Source organism: Cupressus sempervirens, chromosome 3 (genome assembly GCF_028749045.1).
Source record: "Cupressus sempervirens isolate cs-2001-9-10 chromosome 3, ASM2874904v1, whole genome shotgun sequence".
NCBI classification, from domain to species: Eukaryota; Viridiplantae; Streptophyta; class Pinopsida; order Cupressales; family Cupressaceae; genus Cupressus; species Cupressus sempervirens.
This window is the reverse complement of record NC_143120.1, coordinates 753749056-753775546: the sequence shown is the minus strand read 5'-3', so window position 1 is coordinate 753775546 and position 26491 is coordinate 753749056. Positions and strand designations below refer to the sequence as shown.

The following is a 26491-nucleotide window of genomic DNA, read 5'->3' as shown; positions in this document are numbered from 1 at the left end:
CATATGCAAAGAAATGCAAGAAATACATAAAAAAAAATCATTTGATAAATCATAATATGACTATGAATGTATGATACTTAACAGTTAACTGGAACCCTTAAACAAAATTCAAGATATTTCAAAATTCATATGATATTCATATATCAATATCAATATGTGCTTGTCCAACATTAGCGTTTAGTCTTGACTCTTAAACAATAAGTTCAAATAGGTCATGTTCAAGATTCCAACAAAATAAAATTTAAAAACATGGTAAATGATTAAAGTCTGAAGATTCAATCAATCAAAGTCTGACTTTGAATCATAGGGATTCGCAAGAAAATCCACATTCTCATTGTCATCTCCAACTACTGTAAGATCATTTGAACCAAGCATAGTTCCACTTATGCTAGATGCACCACGTGCCACACTAACATAGCCCGAGCTTGTGTAGTCAGCTGGTGATTCTTTGATTGCTGCCACCATTTCCTTCCAATATGGTGATCTCACCAAGTTGAAAGAAAGCCCATTCGCATAGAGGCAACGTGCAATAGCTTCTTCAGCGCGGTCTCTTGCCCTCATTTTAAATGCGGTGTCCAATGGGCCTCTTTTATAAGAAAATAAATAAATTTTAATTAGTTCCTAACAACTATGAACATCAATGATCATGAATACAAGTGGAAAGAAGTGAGAAAAACTACTAAAATAGATACCCAAAGTTGCTTCTACATATCTTTCAAAAGAAAAAATTTGAAAAAAAACCTTTAAAAAAATCTTCAAGAACTTGAAAAAAATCATCAAAAACTCAAAAAATTTCATCTAAATACTCAAGAAAAGAATTGATCACTTACCTTGAATGGTTTAAACTTCTTTGAGAAAGCTATCTCTCCCTCTTCGATCGATCCTCTTCGAAAATGCTGAACTTAGCTTCACAATGAAGGAGTGGCCGTAGGTGCAAACAAAATTCTAAAATGACTCTTTTGAATGCTTTTATGTTGTCTTCTAGGGTCGTTTTAGGGTTTTATTGTGAAAAAACACTTTAAAAAATGCTTTTGGTCACATGTTGTTATGAAAGTTTAAGTTAAAATATACTATATTTTATTGTTTTCCTGCCTAACTCCCGCGGATGCGTCCGAATGCTCTCGGATTCCTTGCGGGTGCTGCCCGGAAGCCACCCGCATTTGGATGCCTGCGGGTGTATCAGATTCCACCCACATCCGAATGCCTGCGGGTGGCTTCCAAGCAGCACCTACAGCGCATCCGGAGGCTTCCCACATTGGATGCGGAAGCCAGGCCCTACTGGCACGAATTGGTATTTGAGTTATTTTATTTTATTCAATAAAGGGATATTATATTAATAAGATAATAATGTCTATTGAAGGATATTAAAGTCCTACCCTCCAAAAATTGCTTGTCCTTAAGCAATTACACGTTTCTCCCTATTATTTGACTAACTTTTGGTATTAAGTTTCTCTCATTTTGTAAAGAGATGATCTTAGACCATTTTATAATGATGTCAATTGAATTTGTCAAAATCTTATTTGCATGATAGTATGTCTCAGATTTATCCCTCTCTAGCTATTCCACTAGACAAACCAAACTAGAATCATAAATGGATTATGCACTTCAAAATATGAAATTTATATGCCTGAATAAAGGAAGACACGAAGTATACAACATTGTTAGATTTCTTTTCATTGAATAAAATTATTCCTTCTTTTATCCCTTTACCCTGTCGTATAGCGGGATCCAAGCTCTAATACCATTTGTAATGTCCCTTGTTAGGCTTAGGTTTAGTTATTACATATTTAATTCAAACTTTACATTGTATGTCCTATAATACCATGATATAAGTTGACATTCAAAGTAAAAGGAATTGTTTATTCATTTAATCAGATTAAATTATCTATATGTAACATTAATACACCATGTCCAATATTATTACTATTTGACTATGTTCCCCAAGTTTCTAAGAACGGGACGACAGGGGAAAACAGGATGGGTTTCTAGGATGGCAATTTTTTTTGCTAATATTGGGGACAAGGGGAGATGGCAAATGGAGACAGCTATACAACAATAGAGAAATTTAAAATATTTATATGAAAACATGGATAGCACATGTACTTATACATAATAGAACCTTAAAATATAAGAATTAACAGAATTCATATGCCAAATTTGTGTTACATTGAGAGTCAAAGTCTAATTTGATCTAGAAATTAATGTCAAAGTCTCCTAGGTGTCCCCAAGTCTTTGAGACGTTTCCGGGATGAGGATGGCTGAAAATACACTGTGGACACGTCCTCGAGTAACCAGAAGGAATAGGTGATATCCAAGGTGCCTAGAAACCAACTGCAATGGGATCCTTCAAAGTTTATAGATCCAAGCCCTTAGCCTGTCTTAGGACTATGCTTGCAAGGCACTCAAGTTTGTTGATCCCTACCCTATCTTGGGATAGATGACACATCTCTACCCCCTTCTCAAATTAAAATATCAACATGACTTGAGTATATATATATACAAGGCACTCAAGTTTGCTGATCCCTACCCTATCTTGGGACAGATGACACATCTCTACCCCCCCTTCTTAGATTAAAATAGCAACAAGACTTGAGTGTATATATATTTATTTTTTAATTTATCTGTGACTATTCTTCATTGAGTGATCATGGAACAATCTATTTATATATTACATATATACATATATTTCTGATTTTATTATTATCAATAATTATATATAAAATTAATATGTATGCTTACACATTAATGATCTTACCATTAGAACCTTAGAAGCCAAAGCGGACATCCCAAGCCTAGAGATAGAAGCAGATGCTTATGGAGGCGGATGCCTAAGGAAGCCACCCGAAAGCACCTCCCAAGCATATGCTTGTGGAAGCCACTCAGATGTCTCTAACCGGCTTCCACTTGCATCTGGGTGCTTTCAGGTGGCTTCCACAGCCACATACGTCTATTATTTGATTAAAACTTAAGATTTATCCACTTTAGGTTTGCACAGAAGAAAGAACCTAGAATTTCTAAATCTAAAGGTTGACTATTATTGGTTACTCTGTATATGGAGGGCATTTGTGGAGCATTTTCTTGTGTTACACACAAAAAATGTGTCTAAGAGTTTGTGTGGCAGCACAATTAAATCCAGAGATCAATTTCTACTATGTTTAATTTTCCATACCTTGTGTATTCCATTACAAATATTAAGGAAATAATAGATAAGACTAAAGATGTGATCCTATCTAATTTGTTTCCAATTCACGAGATTGTGGTTTTTGACTCAAGATTGTGGCAAGATCTATGAATTTGTGATCCTTGAACAATCCATTTATTCAATATTCAAGGAAAATGAAAATGCATTTCTTTGCTTATATATGTGTGTGTCTATCTATCTATCTATCTATATCCAAACGTATCCCAATCCCCCCAAAAAATCCGCGCACCCACTTCTTGCATCCGCATCCGCACCTGAATCAGTAATTTAGATTATAACTGATATGAACACTATTATATATATAATTTATATGCATTTCTTTGCTTATATGTGTGTATGTGTCTATATATATATATATATATATATATATATATATATATATATATATATATATATCCAAACACATCCCCATGCCCACCCCCCCCCCCCAAAAAAAAAAAAACACAATTCGCACACTTGCTTCTCGCATCTGTTTCCTCATCTCTTCCTTGACACCTCCCTTAACAGATTGGTTTGTTTATAAGGAATGCAACTTTTCATAAATAATTGTCATTAGCTATTTTTAATTGCTGCAACTGTGCTGATTAACATCCTTTTGCTTGTCTCCTCTAATCATTGTTCATTTAGCAATTCTTGTTCAATCTTTCGTATGTACCGATGATACAAGATTGATAATGTCGATTCCTTACTGCCAATGATTTTATCTCATCTTGCCTCAAATAAAAATCAGATATTCTTAAGTCAATATTTTTGTCACCCATTGTTGATGTATCACTACACATAATCAACCATCAATAATAATAATTTCCTAGTTGTTATTCCACAATGTCTAGCACAAGGTATCACTGGAAATTCTTATTATATTATTTTATTCATTATTAATAATAATATTTTATTTATTTTTTATCAGTAAGAGGCCGAAGCCAAGATTCATTCTTATTATTATGTGTTGTGATTAATTATTAGTATTATTTATTAAATCGAGTAGAGTCAAACCCAAGACCTCCCAAATAAGAGGCCCACAAATGACCATTGTGTTGTAGGCTCTTGCCATTATTAATAATAATATTATGGATATATTACTATTATTGTTTATTTTCTCAACACCAGCATTCTCATAACTATTTTATAGATTAAGATTATTTATTTATTTCACTACTAAAGATTAACATAGTTTATTAAGATAATAATTGATTTATTTATTTAAACACCACACATTAAACCAGTTGAATAAGATAAAATGTCTATGCAGGGATATTACAGCCCCTTAGTCTGCAAACCCAAATCAGCAACAATGAGATTCCTTGGCCTCTGGCCTAAAACACTTAGTTGCCGATTCGTGAAACAAATCTGATTCGGGTACACAAATCAGATCTGTGGATTCGGGATTTTTTATTTTCCAATAATGATCCATGGAGGATTCGTGTGTGTATACACACACACTAAAAACTAAGAGAAATCATTTCATAGTATGAATCTAGTTTACTTGATAATTGTTCTATTTTCATGATTATAAAGAAAATCATAACGTTCACATTCATGATTTTATGTTTTTGTGTCTTGTATTGCTACGGATTCGTGCTTGGATCCTCAGGATTTGTGCTTGGATCCTTGAGGATCCGGGCAGGATCCTTGGGCCACGGATCCTGACGGATCCACAGGCAAAATCATATATATATATATATACACAAAAAAAAAACTAAGAGAAATCATTTCATAGTATGAATCTAGTATACTTGATAATTGATCTATTTTCATGATTATAAAGAAAATCATAATGTTCACATTCATGATTTTATGTTTTTGTGCCTTGTATTGCTACGGATTTGTGCTTGGATCCTCAGGATCCGGGCAGGATCCTTGGGCCGCAGATCCACAGGCAGAATCACGAACCCTGCCCGGATCCTCACGGATCCACTTGCAGATCCGGACCCGGATTGGACCCGAATCCGGTTCCGGGGTCCGATTCGTGAATCTGGTAACTAAGCTAAAACATTATAATCAGTTTTCATATAGCGAGTGTGATTCTTACCATGGATTTTTCTGGATTGGGTTTTCCATGTAAAAATCTTGATCTCTTTGTGTGTTGTTCTTTTTGTTTCAGTTATTTACTTCTGCATGTGTTAATTGGAGTGGAGGTTGACAAACAGTTAAGTTTTAATACGTGATGGTTCACCCCCCGCAGCATCTAGAAGTGTTCAACAATTGGCATTAGAGCAAGGTTCCTGAAAAAATGGCCTAATAGCTGAGGTAGATATAGGATTTGAACAATACGTTTGAATCTGATAAAGATTTGGATGCTATGGAATAACAAGAATGTGACACTGATGCAATAGTGAATCTAGAATTTGAAATGATAATTGCTCTTGCTGATATGTATTAGGATCAGGAAAAATGGAAGACAGTAGAAGAATGCATTATCCTTCTGAAGGAGCAAATTGAAGAAGAAAATATAACTACTAATAATCTTGAAACAAACCTACAAATCACATCCATAGAATGTACCAAGCTCGAGGAAGTTTCCATGTTAAGGAAAAAACTGAAAGAAGCAAAAGAATAAAGTAGGTTCGGAGATTGCACTACGCTTGAGGAAGAAATTGTGATGTTGAGAAAAGAGCTAAAACAAGTAAAAGAACAAATTGACAAGAAGCTGAAGAAAATAAAACTACTAATAATCTTGAAACAAACCTACAAATCACATCCACAGAATGTACCAAGCTTGAGGAAGTTTCCATGCTAAGGAAAAAATTGAAAGAAGCAAAAGAACGAAGTAGGTTCGGAGACTGCACTAAGCTTGAGGAAGAAATTGTGATGTTGAGAAAAGAGCTAAACTAAGTATAAGAACAAATTGACAAGAAGCTGAAGTTTAAAGGCAGTAGTGATCTGCTTGACGAAATGTTTGGTTTCAAAAACCTTCTAAGGACAAAAGTGGACTTCATTTTGACAAGGGAGAAAGTTCTTAAGACTTCGAGGAGCTTTGGCAAGGGAAAGGAAAAGGTCAAGGATGAATACAAGAAGGATACTAAAGATCAAACTTTCACACTGGTCTCGAACAAGAACCTCAGCAAGCTTACTCATGCTCAAACCAGGTACTCTTCATCTTTCAATGGTAAATGGCTTTCATGTAACAAGTTTGGACATAAAGCTAGCAAATGAAGAAGTCAACCCAAATCTCAACCATCTAATGGTTAATATTATGTGTGCAATAAGTTTGGACATAAGGTAAATGAATGCAAAAGTAAAATGATGACAAATGGATTTGTGGATTTAAATAATGGAAGAAATATTCAATCCTTCAATGGATATTGTTATGCTTGCAAAAAATATGGGTACAAGGCTATTGAGTGCAGATCTAATGTCAGAAAGTATATAAGTGGTCCACGACAAGGTCCTACATGTTACATATGCAAAAAAATTGGGACATGACTACTAAGTTTTGCAGTGGAATGAAAGAGAAGACCCGTGTTCCAGTAAAGAAGATTGATATGAATGAGCAAAGAGAGAAGATGCAAAAGATATGGATAAAGAAGTCTAATGAGAAGGTGAACAACAAGTGAAAGGATGTTGGTACCCCTTGATGGTGCAGATATTCCCCAGAAACTAGACAGCAAGCATTGTCTGAAGGTGAGCTTTGATTACAGGCCTTGAGAACATGATGGTTTGGATGCCAGATAGTTTTCATCATGGGAGACATTATGAAGGCATTTCCAACGCATTCCAATTATCTGCAAAGATTTGCAAAGCTTTTTGTGTTCAGTGCCAAAATTGAGCTGCAACGTTTTAAGATGCAACTACACCAGATTATGAGCATTCAATGCAAACCCCTAAGAATTCAGTGGAATGGAATAAATTAAGGTTTTGAATTCATTTTGATCACTCGTGATATTGTAAATTTGAGAAGTCTAGTGTCCGAAAGCTGATATCTTGTGCAGTGCATTCCACTAACCCAACCGACAATTGTGATCATGAGGTATTCATCAATCTTCTGCTATCAATTTTGTTTGTTGATCAATATGGCCATACCAACTATATTTGATCCCACTTGAAGCCAAAAACCTAAGTACAAGCCCTATCCTCTCGTGGCTACGAAGACTAATAGGGAGCATTTTTGTATGTTCCACTGGATATTATGAGCACCAAAAAAGTCAGCGCTTACATTCATGTGCCCTTGACAGAGATCAGCACATCAAATTCAATGATCTATGAAAGGAATTGGTGGTAGAAGGTGATGAAACGACATAAAACCATAATACAAGCATATTTCACAGATGGGTCTCAATATGTGGAAGGAGTTTCAAGAATGTGGTTATAAAAATGCATGGATACAGATCATTCTGAGTGAGATTCACAGAGACATCATGTATCTATATCAACTGCACAAAATCACTAATGATTCGGCACTCTTTTGGTATTGAAGGTGATTAAGAATGAAATGGTCACACAACTAACCAATGCCCATATCTGTAGAAGATATTGTTGATCCAGCTGTCAAGAATGGGACCAAGGATTCGGCATACAAAATCTACTATCAAATCTGTGAAGGTTCTGCCACAGCCACTGCTATCTACATTGCTCATCAGATGATGGTTGAAGGTGAGAGGTCTAACTTGTGCAACTCCTCCAGTAACAACTATTGGACGATCTGGAGAAAACCAAGAATAACAAATATCAATTGATGTCAAACTTGTTGTCATTTATGTCAACCATGGTTTGAAAGTTGAGTTCAATGATGTGTCTGTGTGTTCTAAAATGGTGCAGTATCAGATGTGTACATATGTGTTGACACTGGCATTTGGAGTCTATAGGAGCTGATTGTATATCTAGATGTTTCAGGTCTATTTTTAAGGATGGGAAAAGTATTAAGGTATTTGTAGCAGGAAATTGACTGAGTATGACTCTTCTACTGAACAATCTATGAAACAGAATTTAGAATTTTTGATCCACATCTTGGCGCATTTATTCATATAATCTTGCAATTGGTGTATGATTTTGGGAGATGCAAAAGGATGTCAAATCTCAGGTTTCATGTTTTCATTCAGTCCTCAGCTGAGTTAGTAAATTGGTATGGGAAAGATGGTATATCAATTTTTAGGAATCCTTTTATTCCTCCACCTTCAGTTATTTTGGTGTTGTGGTTCTCTCATATGGGTTGGTTTATGTCAGGTGGTGCTATGTTGAGCATCTGCAGTTGTTGTGGAGGTCCATGCTATATTTTGGGCATGTTTGACTGACAAGCATTAATAGTTCTATCTCTTCAAGCTGACTTGAGTTAATTAGGCCCATGCAGTAGCTTGCAAAGTTGGAGGTAATGATTTGGGATTAAATGGAATGTGTCTCATCTTGTGAAGCTTCACACATCTTGTGTTTCTTCCACATGCATTTGAGAAAAATTTTGGGACCAACTGATTATGTTTTCCCTGCTATATCTGATTAGGACAACCTAATTGATATTATTTTGGCTTGTAGATGATATATAATGGATGAGATCTTTTAGAGATTGAAGATAGTTGTGAATGTGATTGTGCATGGTGTGTGGTGTGTGGTACAAATGAGTAAGTGCAGATTAGCAGTAATGAATTCGGTTTCAAATGTATAAAATAGTGAAGTGTAATCAGCATTTGAAAGAATGTGCTTCTCTCAGTTCAACAGTACCAATTCATTGTAATCAATCCTGTTGTATCTTGCCATCAATAAGTGATCTTGAGTGTTTTGCAAGTTCTGGTATCTTGCCCTCTGGCTGTTCACCTTAGCCTGCAAGTCCAAATCAGGAGTAGTGAGCTTCCTTGGCCACTAACCTAAAACATTCTAATCAGTTTTCATACAGTGAGTGTGATTCTCACTATGAATTTTCCTGCATGGTGTTTACCACATAAAAATCTTGGTGTCCTTGTGTGTTGCCCATGTGTTAAATGGAATAATGGTTGATAAATGGTCATGTCATATTACACACTCTGCCAAAGAGGTGCTGATTAGCATGGCTCTGTCGTCTTCATACTCTAGTTAGCTTGCCGCTATTTCATACGTAATTGTAATCATCTATATTAATTGTGTGGATGGCTTGCCCACTTTGGATCTATGTGATTAGAAAGAGTTGGCGATGTTGGATTGCATTTTTATATTGTGAAAAAAATAGAGAGGGTTGTAAAATAAAAATTTTGAATTGTTAATATAATGAGAAAACCCAATTTTTTTACTTGAAAGAAAAGGAACAGCCAAACGATTTTGAGAGGAAAGTCAAAGGAAAAGCTTCAAGTCTAAAGCTCTGATTAGACATTAATCAATTTCTTCGATTGTATAAAACTAAACCAAGACTGTTATAATCAACTTTCTAAAGATACCAACTAGCAGCACCATTTTTCTATTAATCCTTCAGGCCACAGGTCCCATATCACTTAATTGTTTTTACAACCATAATTGCAAAAATACTAGAATGACATAGCATAGAAATGTTTCTAGGTTAAACGTTATAATTGTCCGAAAAATTTACTGTAGATCTTTCCTTTTGTAAAAGTAAAGTACACATACTATTACTACATCTAATAGTGCAGGATGTTGTTCCACGCTTTCCCCTAGTCCAAACCCTCCAAGCCAAAATCCTGTAATTCAAGTAACAATTAAGAAGTTAGTCTACAACACACTAAAAGGATTCAAACAAGATTGTTGAATATCAACAAAAAAAAAAATAGGCATGATTGATTATGACCACTATGTAATAAATACCTTAAAACTCAAAGAAACTCTATAACATCCACTTTTTCCAGGCCTTGGTTATCAACTAACATCTCAATGAAATACAATACTAATTCACATTCATGAGCATGAGAAGGCAATAACGACAAATATGTTCATGTGAGGGTTACAGGTACAATCAGTTAAACGGAAGTTTCATAACTAACAATTGAAGACACCAACAATAAATTTAACAAGGAATTTAAAATCTACATACCATAGAATTCAAAACTGAAATCCGTCTAGGGATGCTACTGCAAAACCCAGGTTAGTCCATAAATACCAATTAAGGAATCAAATAGCTATACCACTTTATCGTATGTGATGTACCCTTTTTAACCTCTTGACCTAAAATAAAAAATTTAGGTATAACTTAGGGAATCATCAAAATTTGGCAAACCTATGACCATCATTGTTATTAAAAATGTTGAGGAAATGAGTATTTAATTTAATCTACTTAATTCATTTGGAAGATTTCTTCATATAGTACACAAAAATCTTTCTCTCCTTATTACGATCATCTTGGGATGGAAGATTTACGGTGCAAAGGGCACGTGAAACAGACTACAAGCGGTTCCCTAGAGGATATCCGTCATGTGCCCAAAATTACTCCACCTCTCCCTCCACCAACTCCCTTTCTTAAGATTTCGTAATACGGATGAGAAGTAGATCTTTATGTACTATAATTGAAATGTATTCCTAAATATATTTAAATCTTTAAGAATGTATCTTAATATATTATAGCACTATTCTTTGATGCAATATTATTTATATGTCATATATTTATATTCATTCTGATGTATATATCATCCAATATGTATATATGTATATATATATATATATATATATATATATATATATATATATATACATATATATATATATATATATATATATATATATATATATATATATATGTATAGCATGTATCGACATTACCAATATCACTTTAATGTTTTACTCATAGGAATTGCTTTATATAATTCATTAATCATTTCATATCTATATTGAATTGAACGAATTTATATATATATATAGCATGTATCGACATTACCAATATCACTTTAATGTTTTACTCATAGGAATTGCTTTATATAATTCATTAATCATTTCATATCTATATTGAATTGAACGAATTTAAGAATTAACCTAACTCGCAACGTATAATCATTATTAATGGAATTCCACATATAATTCAATGCCGATACCTTTATACATGAACTTAACAGCAATTGCTTTTTAATTTACCATATCCATATCCGATGTGTAGAATTGAACGCATCTATATTCATACGTACCTGTCTGTGTCTGACAATGTTACGTGGGCAGTAATATTAGTCCTTTGGCAACGCAAGGACCCGTCTGTACTTGATGTGGGAACTATCTGCGATGGGTGCGAAGTTGCTAGTACGTTGGCACAGAGATTATCAATACGTTCTCGCAAAGTTTGTTGGTGTTGATAAACGGATCTGTACGTGGAGTATATAACATTTGCTGCACTTCCCCATTCACTTCTCCCTTTTCCTATTTATGATATCCTTTTTAATTATTCTCTTTTGCTCTTCTTCGATGTCACTTTCGAATTTGACCTAACCCTAATTAATATTACTTTGAGCAGACATGATGAAAAGTTGTGCCCACAATATATGATGTTTTTCCATTGTTATTGAATGTTATGTGGTTAATTAGGTTTAGGTTTAGGTTTTTTTGATTTTATTGAAATGAAAGTATTTATAATTTATAGTGATGGTAAAGGTTAATGTATTTTAAAGTTAATGTGTAGTTTATTATAGCATTTATTTAATTAGTGTATTTTGGAATGAGTAATATATTTGTAGTATAATTATGAAGATGAATGATCAACATTTTTATTTGTGATCATTAATTCAACATTAATACTATGAGTTATAATTTGTATGCTATTGATTGATATAATTCCACAACAGTGCTATTATGATAATGTATTGAAGATATTAACTTTAATAATTTAAACAAATACAGCATATGTTTGATAAAGAAGAAATACATTAATCTTGGCTCATGACATCATAATGACAATTACCATCAAATACCACTATATCATCTAGGACATCAAATACCACTGTATCATCTAGGGCGTCAAATACCACTGTATCATTTAGGGCATCACCTACCACTGTATCATTCCTTTTCTTCCTATTGCTAACTATGGCAATAACATATGGTTAGAAGATACGCTCATATTCATTATTCACATAAATGAAAGACTGAAATAACAATCCATCAGATAAACCTATCTCTTGCATATAGATATATTCCATGTTCAGTTGGAAGATCAACTAATCTAATTGATTACCAATTACATTGATGAGAAAAGTTGCTTTCATTAAAGGAAATAACTTAATCAATGATATAAATCAATCCATCATATCTTCTACTTGTAAAAACATCATAAAAGTAAAATACATGTTACCAATAAATGTTTGAATGCATAACTTATCTTTGTCTGGTGCATATCTTGACATTTTGTGGAGAGGGGAAACATTGTCAGGGACTTAAGCTCCCAAACACGGGCCCTTAAAATATCTCCACATAATCTCATTTAAGAAAGGCCCTCCCTACACGGATTAGATATGGAACACCTTGCCCAACTTCTGAGCATCTTGGTACTTAATTCCACCACTCAACTTGACAACAGGGTACACATTGGACAAACATGAGCTTACTGGAAAGTTCTTTAAGTTTAAGTAAATAAGGTATCATGATAGTTATGATTTTTGTTCTTTCTTTTTGCAGGAATCCCTTCCACCTCTTCACCCCGCTTTCATTGGCCATCTAGCTAGGGTGAGTCCTTGGTATTTGATCATTAATGAAATCCTTCCATTAGCAGTTCATTGTTGATACTCAGCTGATGCAAAGATGATAATTCATTATTGCCATTAAGCCATCTTTGTGACTAAAAGACCTCACTCTTGTTTAATCAGAAATTTGTATCATCAAAAGTAAAGGACAAATTGTTCAAAGATAAGAGACACACATTGCATATTCGATCTGATTCTGCTACAAAACAGTTCGCCATAGATATTGAATAAAATAAGAAAGTTTGGCCATAAAGAATTGAACATTATTAATCAATTTGTATCATAGATATTCTTTGATGAACATGGCATATTTAAACCAATACTTGCATCAATTTTTTGACATATATATAAGATAAGAGCAGAGGTATCTATGTAAACTAATCAATGATAATATGACTCAGGTAGTCCTGACTGGTCGGCTCACAATGTTCTAAATAGTAGAAGGCCAAAGTGGATGTCTAATAGAGAGAACCCATACGACAGCAATGCTCAGTTTCACATGTAGTGATGAGAGCCAAGTGAAAAGAATAAAAATGAATGGAAAGAAGGAACTTGATGTAAAGAAGAATGGAGTCGTATATATTTCTTGGCAAAGAGAGAAGACTTAAACTTAAGCCGCAACCCAAGGTGGCAGTTAGAACAAGATCATCGATTTCTTGGTACACTGATTCAAAAATATGAAAAAGGGGCGCCAAGTGTACTGATCGCCTCTCACAGAGACTTATAATTTAAAAACAAATATCAAAGAGCTCCTTAGAAGAGTTATTAAAAACAAGATATCTTTGTATATGTATATATGCATGTATATATTATTTACAAAATGATGCCATCATGTTATTATTATGTCCAAGGTCGTATCTATTAAAATGCATATATCTATCTACGTGCATAATTCTGAGTATTATGATTTATTCTAACCTTATATCCTCTTGACATATATGTATGTATATATTTATACATATGTTACTAGAGACAAACTAGAGATTTAATATCATGGTGGCATCATATATTTATAAACATATATGCGTATATGTGTGTGTGTGTGTGTGTGTGTATGTATATGATGATGATGAAAAATGGAGACGCCATCATAGAACAACAAAGGTAATGGTTCCGAACATAAATTATGATAATGATAGCTATATATTTTATATGTGTGACCAAGTAGCTCATGGTATTGTCCAATGTACACTCTTGCTTGCCTAGTCATTTACCCTTAGCCATGGTGATTCAAGATTCATACCTATTTTCCCAGTGATGGTGGTGCCCCCATGCCCTATTCTTTTCTAATAATGCTTCCACCCCTTCGACGTGCTCCTGTAGGGAATTCTCCATGATTATATCATATTCCTCAATATAATAGCAGTTTACCATAACAAGTTATTATCCATAAACCACCATAGCGGCTAACCACCATTCTACTTCCCATAATGAATAACCAGCTTTCTAAGATTTCAAGATAATCATATGATAGCATCATAACGATTAACTAACATGTCATCTTCATATGAAATTATAACGATTAACCATCTTACCATTTCACATGATCATAACAAATTTTAACTGTCAATTGACTTTACATGAAACCTCAATGGCTATATGAATATTTTTAATTTGGTCAAAAATTGGGATCTAACAAACTCTATAATCTGTTTAAAGAAAACATACAAGTTCCCACAAGATGATATTGAGAGCTAACAAGAGCTGACATAGGAAGTGAAGTACCACTAATTATCATTGCACAACAATAAATATCTTCAAAGTTGCATATGTATATGTATTAACAAGTGGATACATCGTGATCACAAAAAAATAGACAATGAAACCAAAAAGAACTACATCACCTATTTCCAATCTAACATACAAATTCCAATGGGCATTTAAGATCTATAATATAGAGTAAATTAAAATATTTGAGAAGACTTGATCTGTAAACTAGGATTTACAAGTTAATGAACTTAATCCAAATTACAGAATTAATTCCCTAATCTAGGTAGTAATTGTGAGAATATGTGTTTTTAACTGTTAAAATTGAACTTGAGTTATGCTTTAAACACTTAATTAACTGTGTTTAATTACATAAAAGAGAGAATAATGAACCAAAAAGAATTGAAAGAAAAAGAAAGAGATAAAAGAGAAAACCCAAACACTTGATAATGGAGTTCATCCAATTAGGATTATGTTTTTGGCTCCACTTCTCAATTCGGGGACTGCTTTCTTAAATTTGCGAGGCGAAATTGCCTTGTTACAAATTCAACCTCCAAGCCTTCACAATCTCTTTCTCCTTTAACAATTTTGGTGTAAAAGAACACCTAGTAAATTCTCACAATCTCTCAGAATGATTTCTCCTCCAAGACTAATTCAAAGGAAAATAACCTCCTTTTATGCACCATTTTTTATTATTATGATTCTAACTTTAATATTTACCAAAATCTCCCAATTTTACCACTATCCTTAAAAATAATGGCCCTTATAATTTCAGGCTTACAATATAAAATCATATAAGATTTTAAAATGAGCCTTAATCCTTAATTTATTTGGCTCATTACTGAAACAAGCAAACAAAATCTGATTATGTTTACTCATATCCCTAAATAAAGGTATGGTACAGTGGCAAAGAGTATTTTACTGAATCTAGGAGGTCGGCAGTTCAGACCTCTCGTTCCCCTTTTCATTGATCATCAATGATTTTAAAATGGTTCAAAACAAAATCCACCAAAAATAGTGCCAAGTTTGTCGGATAGTATAGTGGTAAGCAAAGAATATTGGGATAGGGTGGTTGGCATTTCAAATCCCAATGAAGCTGATTTGACTTTTTGTTTGTCTTAATTGCATTAAATCCAAACAACTAAAAGTTTTTGCCAACCATATTAATAACCATGTGAGTGGGGTGATGGTAGGAGGCAAAGTTGGTAATGGAGAGATTTCTAGTTTGAATTTCATTGAGAATCTACCGAACAACTACCAACCACGTTGGGGTGCCACGTGGCATTAATTTATTTGTCCACATTTAAACACATGGCAATATACTAGTGGACCACTTGTCACTATGTCACTAGCCACCTCAATATGTTGATTGTACTTGCTACATCATCAATTTGAATGTCGCACGTCACTTAAAGGTTCGTCAAAGATGCTGACTAGGATGTTGTTGTCATTTGATCAACCTTTTCCATAGTAACTTTGACTGCCCATAACTTTTGCATACAGATTCTATTTTCAAAACCAAAAATAGTTTCAAATTAGCGCAACGAGCACTATGACTTAGTCTTATTTTTGTTTAGATTAGGGACAATACATATTTCAGCTTTTTTTAGTCAACCTTTGATTTGCTTGTTTGACCACAACTTTCAGTGAGCATAACTTGTGCATATGAGCTCCTTTTGACCCATTCAAGTTGCATTGGGTCCATTTCTCTGAGCTCCTCGCAATGATGCCGAATTTGAGAGATTCTAAGACTATGAAAATTTTAGCCTTTCTAAATCTACCTAGATTAAGACTATTAATCTAAAAAATACTTTTTAAAGTATTTATCAATGTCGGTCAACATTGTTGTAGATGAGCAAAACAATTCCACTAACAGTCTACAAAACAAACTACCATGTAGCTATAATTGGCCAACTGTGTCGAGTATGCTAACAAATAAATGTTATTTAGCCTAGTAGGAAATGTGTTAGAATTTAATTGGCTACTTGGTGAATCAACTATGTTCTATAATTGTGTTATGACCCCCTGACAAGTGGCATATTAGTTGACAGTTTCTAATGCTTGATAATCTCAACCAACCAATGGCTGCTATATATGTGCTCATTTTGTATGTGTCAAGGACTGTATGTGATTTTGAAATATACACATTGCACATCAATTGAATGGAATAAATGCTCTATCAGTTTGGAAATTGTATTTGCACTTGATATTCTATGTATTGTATCTGATGTTCATAAGTTTTGTAGACTACGTTCTTGTTTACTCTACACAATAACATAACTATACCCAATCACACATTTAGCAGCATTGCAAAATGAATCATGAGAAATATAATTCACACAGAAAATGTGATAATGTAATAGGCTGACCCATAGGAAGAACTAGAAATATCTAAAACCGAAGAGGAATATATGACAAAAGAAGAACTGACATTGAACTTGGTGTATTTGTGGGAAGAATTTGTAAAGTAATAGCTTCAAAGGGAGAATCTTAAACAAGACGTCCTTGAAAGCATCATCTAAGAGTTAATGACAAAGTTGAGTACTTTCCTTGGAGATTGCCAAGGCTGCTCACACATAACTGAGAGCAATGTAGACAGCAAATATTCCAATGATAAGAAGAACAAAACTAGAGGGAGAAAGAACAATGTCACACTAACAAAAGTAGCTAAAAAAAGATAGATGTACACCAAGCAATCACTAAGTCACAGAAGGATTGGTAAGAATATTCCATCGGCTAAGAGAACCAAAGTGAGCGACAATGACAAATGAGAAGAATCGTCAAAGTGCAAAGCCCAAGTCTATCAAGAAGTACAAGTCAAAGTGTCACTTACAGTCCTAGTTGGGAGGATTGAAAGTATCTCACTTGTCGGTGAGCAAATAGAGAGCAAGTGGGTAGAACTCACTTAACACCTACCACTCCATAAAGCATACAAAGGTCTTGCCACCCAAATAGGCACCTCATTCATATAGAGGACGAAGGAGAAAACCTTAAGACCTAATTTGCAGAAATACTAGAGAGTAATGTACACCATATCAAACAACTATCCATATCCAATGAGCCAAGTCTTGGAGGACTGAGTTGGAAGAAACCAAATCTAGAAATAAAGAGGAAGTTAAACAAAGTGCAAGGAATGTTGAGGGTAGACATGTAGAGGACTCATACAAAGCCACAAGGGCATAAATCCTATGTTCCTTTGTGATTGGTGGTTTTTTTTGTCTTTAAGTACTTTGCTTTGTACACCTTGGGTTTCTTTTTGTGTTTTCCTTTGTTGGCTTTTTGTGCCCTATGCAATTTCCTTGTGGGCCCCTCCCTTAATTCCTCTTGCTTTCATTTTACTCCTTTCTCTTCGTGACTTCGAACCTTTACCTCCGACACATACCACCACATGTCAATGGCCAGGTATGACTCCTCATCCATCTTTGTTATTTCCAATATGTGACAACTAGGTTGGACTATCTCATAATCCTCCATCTGCTAGTGGGACAACCCATTAAGTGAACTGGTCTTATCTTCAGAGCAACTTCATAATCTTAAGACGTCCTCATCATCCGGCTCTATCCCTCCAATGTCGCCATAGTCCCCCTCTTCCGATTTGAAGTCAGATGCCAACTCTTGGCTTAATGTTTGGCTTCTGAGGTCAATGATGTATTTCTTCCCTTCCTGCTCAATAGATTGTGTGTTCTTTTTCCAGTTATGGTCGACATTTGTTGTGATGAACCAAACTATTCCAAGGAGGGCATCATAACCCTTTTTCTCTAGAGTAATGACCATAACGCCAAGAAAAAGTTGTTGTTCCCACAATCACTTTCTGCACCATGAGTGACCCTAGCGGCCTTATGCCATGTTTATCTACTCCTACCAATTGGAATGTCAGCAGCCAAAGTGTTGGTTTGCCCAATGCCTTTCATGTCTCTTCAAGGAGTACATTTACTCCCAATCCTCCATCTATAGTGATATTGGTTAGTGTGCATCTCATGATCTCCATTTCCGCTACAGCAAGGGTCCTTCCTACCCCAACTATGTGCAACATTGGTTCTATCTATATGGGGTCTTCTTGGGCATTTCTCCTCCCACCTTTGTCATTTGTGTTTTGGTCCTTCCCCTAGTCGCCCTTGGTGTCTTCCATGTTGGAGATTGCCACTTTCAATTGTGGCAATGTTTCCAATAGGTCTGCCACATGTACTAGTATGATGGCCTGCAAAATCTATTTTATGATGTTAGGCTTAGATGTTGACTGAGTCGGGGTACTTGTGGCCTCCTAGTTTGTTTGTGGTCTTTTCCCATTGCCATCTCCATCTCTGTTCTCGCTTCCTACTACCTTTCCTTCTCCGTGTGTGGATCTAAGTACAAGGCTTTCTTGGTTTGGGCTCTGGCGATTGCTAAGACTTCCTAATTGGATTTGTTACCACTATCATTTTCGCGACCTTCCTGTTAAAACAGCCAGTATCCTCATGGTTCCCCAACCAACAAAATATTGTCACCACCTTGATTCCTTCGACATTCCCATGCAAATATGGCCCCATTCACTGCATCTCCTACATTGTATCATTAGCTGCACCTTCGCATTGTACTTGATGTGGCTTTGTGTTGTTGTTGCCTTCATGCCTATTGTCCTGGTAGCCACTTGGGGAAGCACTTGAGATGGTGACTCTTGGTGGTGTACTAGGTGGGGTGGCTTGTTCGGTTGTTAGGTGTACTTGGGTACTCCTTACATTCAAAATTGTATAGGTACTCTTTGAGTGAGTGTCCAAGTACTTGACAAATGTCGCAAAATGATTTTTTTGGGAGAAATGGCTCTTGTATGCCCTTCATTTCTGCATTTCATACACCGTAGTTCTTTATTTTCTTTGGCCTCTTTTGCCCCCTTCATTTCCTTCATCATTTGCATCATATCTTTACACAATGCCTAGATTGTTCAGGACTCGCCATCATTGTACTTGTCACTGTTTGTTATCACTTAATTTCTTCTTGCTTCTTGACATTTTATTCTCACTTTCAATATCCATTGCCCAATCATAGGCCTCCTTGTGCCTGGAGGAGGCACCACCTGATGGAGCCTATTTTTTTGCAAACTTTTGGGTCTCCATTTGTGAAGTAATGTGAGAGATTAGTAATGAAATATTGTCATTGATATCATTTGAAATATCTAAAGCTTGGACAGCATTTGTAGCATTGAAAGTTAAAAGAGTTTCACGATAAGAAGATAAGATAGGACTAACACTCATTCCAGGTTCAAACGGTAAAAAATTTGAATCAGTATTTTGCCTCAGTTCATCTGGTAGACATTAGATTGCATTATAAGGAAAGAATTCAGACAGTTCACTGTAGAAGTGCATTTATTCAAGTGCAGTACCCCAAATAGCAGATTTAGTTTGTTGTAGCATATTTGGAAAAGATATTGTGAATGTCGAGGGCTTGATGCAAATATAACCATTGGTGTTAAAGGATGTTATTAATAAAGGTAAAAGCGTTGTGGATATCTACAGCAAACAAAGACTGTAGGTGCAAGCTTGGAGCAGAGTCTATTGAGAGGTGTTGCAGTTAAAGTAGTGATTTATTCACCTAATCACCCCTTGGTAGGTACAACAGAAGTCTTCTTGCAGCTTATGGCTGTTAGTTCTATTTTGTGCGCTTCCTTCTGGTCAGCATGGAGTGCTCAGGAAGTAGCTAATCAACACTACAAGGATGATCCAGATGCTTTTGTTGTGGAGGAAAGTAGTGGAAATTAGAGTGTGGTTGATATCAATACAACCTCTGCAAATCTTTTTATTGTGATAGCATCATGCTTTCTAGTTTTCTTATACAAATGCATGTCAGAGTAATTTCTAGAACTGTTGGTGGTTATCTTTTGCATTGGGGGAGTTGAGGACCTGCAAACTTGTTTGGTTGCTCTACTTTCAGGGGGGTTCACCTGTGTTGAAGGTTATCTGGACACAGAACTATCTTATGCAAAAGCCAAGTCTTCTCCTACGTGGCAACTTACTGGCTCGAAACAGAGGAGGTTACACTACTACGTGAATATGTGATACAGGTGAACATTTATCCGGTACCAGTTGTATATATGTTGAAAGAAAGCGATGAGATAATAACAATTGATGTGATGAAAACCACTGAAAGGATTTACTGTTAAGGAGCGTTAAAAAATGGTGGTCCCGCCCGAAGCATGAGAAGGAAATATATTTTCTTTCACCTGCTGCATACAAGGAATGAAATAAACATCAACACAGAGGCTATGCATGTTCACCAAAGAAAAAGAATTAATAACAAAGTAGAGGCCATGGCTTTGCTAAGAACAAGCAAGCATCAGACGACTCAAGTACATGGAGAACAGATGTTGGAGCCTCACACCGTGAAACATGAACAATAAACAAATACTCCTTGCAGGTGATTCTGTATAAATGCAGAATTATTGAATTTCATAGTTATCAACCATGCTTGCAAGCTAATCAAGCAAATTTTCGGCACCATTCTTCTATCCTCAAACGATAGCATGTAGAAACAAGATATTAGACGGGAGAAGGCATTGAAAATCAAAGGCGTCACAATGAAGGATCAAAGGCGTAATATACATCTTAAAAATCTTGTGATTATCCCAATTCATGGATAGCAAACACTATACTAAGCATCCCAAGCCAGAAAGACCATTTACGAGCCCAACAATTGAGGAACGATTGAACTGTGACTTTAATCGATCCATATAGCCGCATGTTGGAGAGTCAAGAAAAAGAAGCGAATGAATCCCAATTGCAGCAGCAACGTCATACCTTCAGGAAAGGAAAGGAAGAATATACTTATAGAAAAGAACGAACAGGAGTCACGATATCAGGAATGAAACACAGAGGAAAAATCAATAGTGATATATCATCAAATTATGGTAATATCAAAGGTTGGAAGTAAAGATCATAAGCTCATACGATGATGGAGATTCCTGTATAAGAGATGATAATATTGTTGCCCACAATCAAAAATTATTAGTCCCTGGCTTTAAAGGCAGGGAACTAATGTTTTCATTAGCCCATATGCTAAAGTTTGGGTATATATTTTTTTAAATCAATTATATCAATCAAATTTCTAATTTGGGATTGGTCAGTCACCATTTTCCTTGGGTATCTATTGATTTTATTTCAATTGAAAAAAACATAAATGAACAACTGATAAGAATGAATTTATTACTTCTGACTACCAATAACACCTGTCAGACCAGCGACAGGTACATTGTCTGCAACACGAATTTTCAAAAATTAAACTATTGATATATCCCACAAACCTCTGAACATGTACGCGGCCCACCCTTTTCGCTGCATTACAGGTCACATGCAAATTTGAAAACATAAAGAATATCCGGTACAGTGAAAGAAATATCTGTAACGGCACTGGTAATATTTATTTTTAAATTAGCAGATCATTTATGCAATCTCCAGGCTCGACAAGCTAATGAATAATCCACATTCATAAAGCACAGCATCGAAAACATATAGTTTTTTTTTTTTTTTCCTTGAGTTTAATAATAAATTAAGAGAGTATACATTTTAATTTTTTATAATATATATTTACTAATATATTGAATTAATATTCATTCATTCAATATATATTTTTTAATTTTTAGCATTATGTTACAAAATTAAGATTTTCACAATTCAAAGTGTGATATAATTTAAAATTTATTAAAATATATATGTGTTATTTCAATAACTAAAGTTTAAAATTAGAATATAATTTTTCTAATTTTTAAAATTAAATTAAATTTTAAGATTTGTAAGATACTGTGTTTTCCCCGCATTCAACAACTTTTGCATGATATACTTAAACCAATTTTATTTTATTTTTAATATTTATTATAATTTAGTTTAATAACTTACATATTTAAAAATTTATATGAACACATTAAGATTATATATCATTTAGTGTCTTAATTGAATAGTAAATTTCTTGTTATACCCATTATTATTAATAATATGATTTTATAAATATAATATTTATCATCTATTTATACATTGGTGAAGACTTTCAATACACAAATCTAAAATATATTTTACACAAAGACAAGGACTATAGCTCCTCAAGAGCTCTTGTTATAAGTGCGAACAAAAAGCATTACATAGAATTGGCGAGCCAGTAAATGATTGAGTCAGCCTGGACTCCAAATTAAAAGGAATTCCATGCCAAAAGCATTTGGGAAAGGAGTTTGTCCCATACAAGTGATTGAACCAATAGAAAATTCGAATACATGATATGTATGGCGGCAGCATATAGCAGCAGTATGATGCAGTTGGAATCGATAAACACCAATTATCGGGAGCAACTTTGACGGAATCAGTAATAAAGTGCATAATAATAATAAAAAATGCGTGAGCGAAAGATATACTAAGAAAGATTAAACTCAATTCTGATTGAAGTAATTGTGTTATGAGAAGCTGCGATTTATTTTTGCAGACATAAGCTTCAAAATTTGAATAGTCACGTTGGTTCTACTTTCCAAGATATAAAAAGGAGATCATCATTTACAAAAGAGGAAAGAGATTAAAAAAGAGATATATTCAGCCCTTGTAAGGGGAATTGTAAATATTAAAGCATGACTTTAATATAAATCTGTATATTATATTTCAATAATAAATAAAATGTCCATTTGTTTATTTATTGTTTATTTTTACTCGAGGCAAAAGATTACAATTGGAATGTTGATTTGTCCATTATGATCAATAAAAAGATTAATGAATTATTCTGAAAAGGCTTTCTTTAGCAGTAGGTATTTTCCACATTTTGTGTGTAACAAACAATGATGGTGTGAAATATACACGTGTTTCCTCATGTCAAACTACTTGGACTTCCCACCTAAGAAGTTAAATTTCCTTCTTACTAATATAGAATTGCTTATATAAATTATCTTTTGCAAAACTCAAGAGTAATTGATGATATTTTGGATAAATATTGTCTCATAAAGTTGTATGTAATAGACTTCATTATGATTGGCTCTGTTGCCTAATGAGCAAAGGCACTGGTCATTTAAATCATTGAAATATAATTATTGGATTTATAATTGAATTCAGAAATCTATATACTTCCTTCTTGCAAGCATCTAATTATTTATTGATGACCTCACATAAATAATCAATCAATTCAAACACTCAACATTCAACTTGAACTCACAAATATTTAGATTCGCTAGCTTAAAAAAAATTTCAACAAGGTGATCGAGGTTTGAAGTGAAGGTTTACCCGTCGAGATGTGGCGAAGCCTGAAGTGCAAGGGAATTATTCACATTTGTTGGCTAGAACCGATTGTGGAATCCTATTGGAGAATTGGCAAGCTCTTGGATTTTCAGTCTCTGGTTTTGGGAACCAACACCACCTTAATTTTCTTCTGAATGGAAGGAGTTAAACCCTCTCTGAACCACCTCTTTTTTAATCCACCAGTTGGTTTATTCTTCAACTTTCCTATGAGCTCCTTCAACCTACAATGGTATGCCCAAACAATCTCGCTCTTTCCTTAGCATGTGTTATATATTTCCGCTACTACCTCATCATAATTCTACAACCTAAATTCTACTTCAAAGGCTTTCTTTAGATTGTTCCAAGTTGTCTTCTAGGTGGCTGGAAGGTTAGAGTACCAATCAATGGCTATACCTCGCAAGGTGACCAGATAGGTCTTCACCCAATAATTTTCATCATCCTATCCAATTGACTCCTAGCTGGTCGCACATGTCTTGCAATGCCATGCTAGATCTTTCGTTAAACTTGGAAAAGTTTATGTTTGTCTAGAGCGTTTAACAATTTTCTCCCTTGATTAGTACGCCCTATATTCTAGAAATTAGGTGGGTTGGTTCCTCCATGCCCCCCCCTAGTAGTTCTCTTGTTTCCCTTCTCCCACAATCTTTGAATATACCTTGGTGGTACCAATACTCCCCCTTTCCAAAGTCTCTGGCCCTTTTTTCCTTATTCTTAATTCATCGAATATGGCCAGCCCTTTTATTCAATGTTCTGTCCTCTCAAATAAGTTGACAACCTCTCCTTCCAAACTTCTTTCTTTGTTACTGGCTTCTATCGAGCGCACAGATGGCTCTGTTCCACCCGACTCACTTCCCCAACTATCTGTGTCTACCTCGTTTGAAGCAATACCAAGTAGTGACTCTACCTTAGCAATACGACCAAGTGGTGACCGCTCCCTTTGGTTCTCACTGGTTTTGTGAGAGTTGAGGGACCCTCAATGAGGCGCTGCAGTCTTCATCGTCTCTCTATTTCTTGTTGAATTCATAGTGATTGTCTCATGTTGGCTTCGTTTTTTGCCGGTTGTGTCTCCTCATGGCACCTCTTGTCCTTATTTTGTAGGAGGGGCATTGATTGTTGGAATTACCAAATGTGTGACATGTGTTTGGGTCTCAATGTTCCTCCTCTCGCTGGTTCTTTCCTTGGTACCGTTGTAGTATTTGTTCTCTCTGTATAGCCTCTCGCTCTCCTTCTACTTCCACCAACCTACATGCAAGTAACCTCAAAGGGCTCCTAGGAGATAATAAATTGCTTCGCTCACCGAGAGCTCAACCAATACCATACCAATGGGGAGAGCTCTCCCCTTTGCCTCCTGCCATACGTATTGGTCTATCGCTATATCCTATGCTTGAATGAGGTCATGTGTTAGTTGATCCTCCTGGGTCACTTCCTCAATGTCATTGTCTATGATCAATACTTGCTAGAAAAAAGGAAGACCCACTAGACTTGCATCTTTTCACCTGTCACCTCGAGATCTCCTATAGTTCGTACTAGGCAATGGTGCCAAAAATGATATGTGCAAAATATGAAAGTGTTTGCATGCCTAAGTTAAGATGGATTGCACAAGATTGTAAAATACAACAATAGCATGGAATGACATAGAATCACATTACACCATAAATGATTGAACGATATATCTTTCATAGCATAATCATTCCAACACTAGCCACACCTTTCACTACAAATAGACTGAATACGGTTGGTTGTCTCCAACCATCACATTAGCATCTCTTCGAAATGATGTCTTATCACATTAGCTAACAAAAGTCTTATTTAACTATTCCTGGCATAATTGTGACCTTCTGCAGATCAGCTCTCGCAGCTTTTGTCCAAAGAGTTGTCGGTGGGAGTTGACGATGAGTTTACTAGCGCACGCTTGTTTCACATTACAATCTTGTCAATGTGGTATAAGAGCATCGGATGGTATGTCAACCTCGAAGTTTTCGGGACATGTCATCGAGTGAGCGAAGGAAGCTGGTACTTTGAAGCTGGACCTTTCAATTGATTAACGGTGTATTATACAAAATGGGACTTCTCCAATCTATATTCTGATTTTTGTAACTTTCTTCACATGCTAGGAATCTGAGGTCCCTATCATCTGCAAATACCTGCCAATTTTGCACATTATTAAGTATTGATGGTTTGTTCTTGATCTCTACTTGCACAATCTCAACAAGTGGAATATCAACTTGTCTGATGGCTAAATTAGTGATTAGGTCAACATAAAAACTACTTGATCTATCCACCTACTTAATAGAGAATGTGTCATATTCAATTAAATCCCAAATATAATTCCTATATTGTTTTAACCTTGGATTCCTAATTGTGAATTTATTTCTAATCTGAGACACGATTAAATCGAAATCACCAAGAACAAAGAGCATCATAATCCCATATACTTTTGCAATGTTTAATCCAATAATTAATGCTTCATATTCTGAAATATTATTAGTACATTCAAAATTCAACAAAAAACAGTATTTGAAAGTCTTACCAGATGGAGACACCAAGATAACCCCAAGCCCATTATCATCTTTGCTACAAGCTCCATCAAAGTACATTTTCCATATATCTTCATGACTTTCCTGGACATGCATTTCAATAGAAACAATATTTTTTCAGGCTGGTTTAGAAATACTCACCTGGAAGTTGTCCATATCAGATTGGCAAAAGTTGATCTCAAAATCAGACTTGAAATCCTCAACCAAATAAGGAGACCTTGGCTCTCTCTGAATTTTCATCTCCCT

At 35.0% G+C, this 26491-nt stretch overlaps 1 protein-coding gene across 2 annotated transcripts in view; it reads right to left on the bottom strand.

Moving 5' to 3' along the window:
• The window catches only part of LOC149569014 (uncharacterized), a 299791-nt gene that overhangs the window by 102855 nt on the left and 170445 nt on the right, over window positions 1-26491 (bottom strand). For both annotated transcript variants that reach the window (XM_089821826.1, XM_089821825.1), the window contains one exon: window positions 9728-9798. In XM_089821826.1, coding sequence (XP_089677952.1) covers window positions 9728-9798 — 71 coding nt within the window. The remainder of the gene's footprint in view (window positions 1-9727; window positions 9799-26491) is intronic.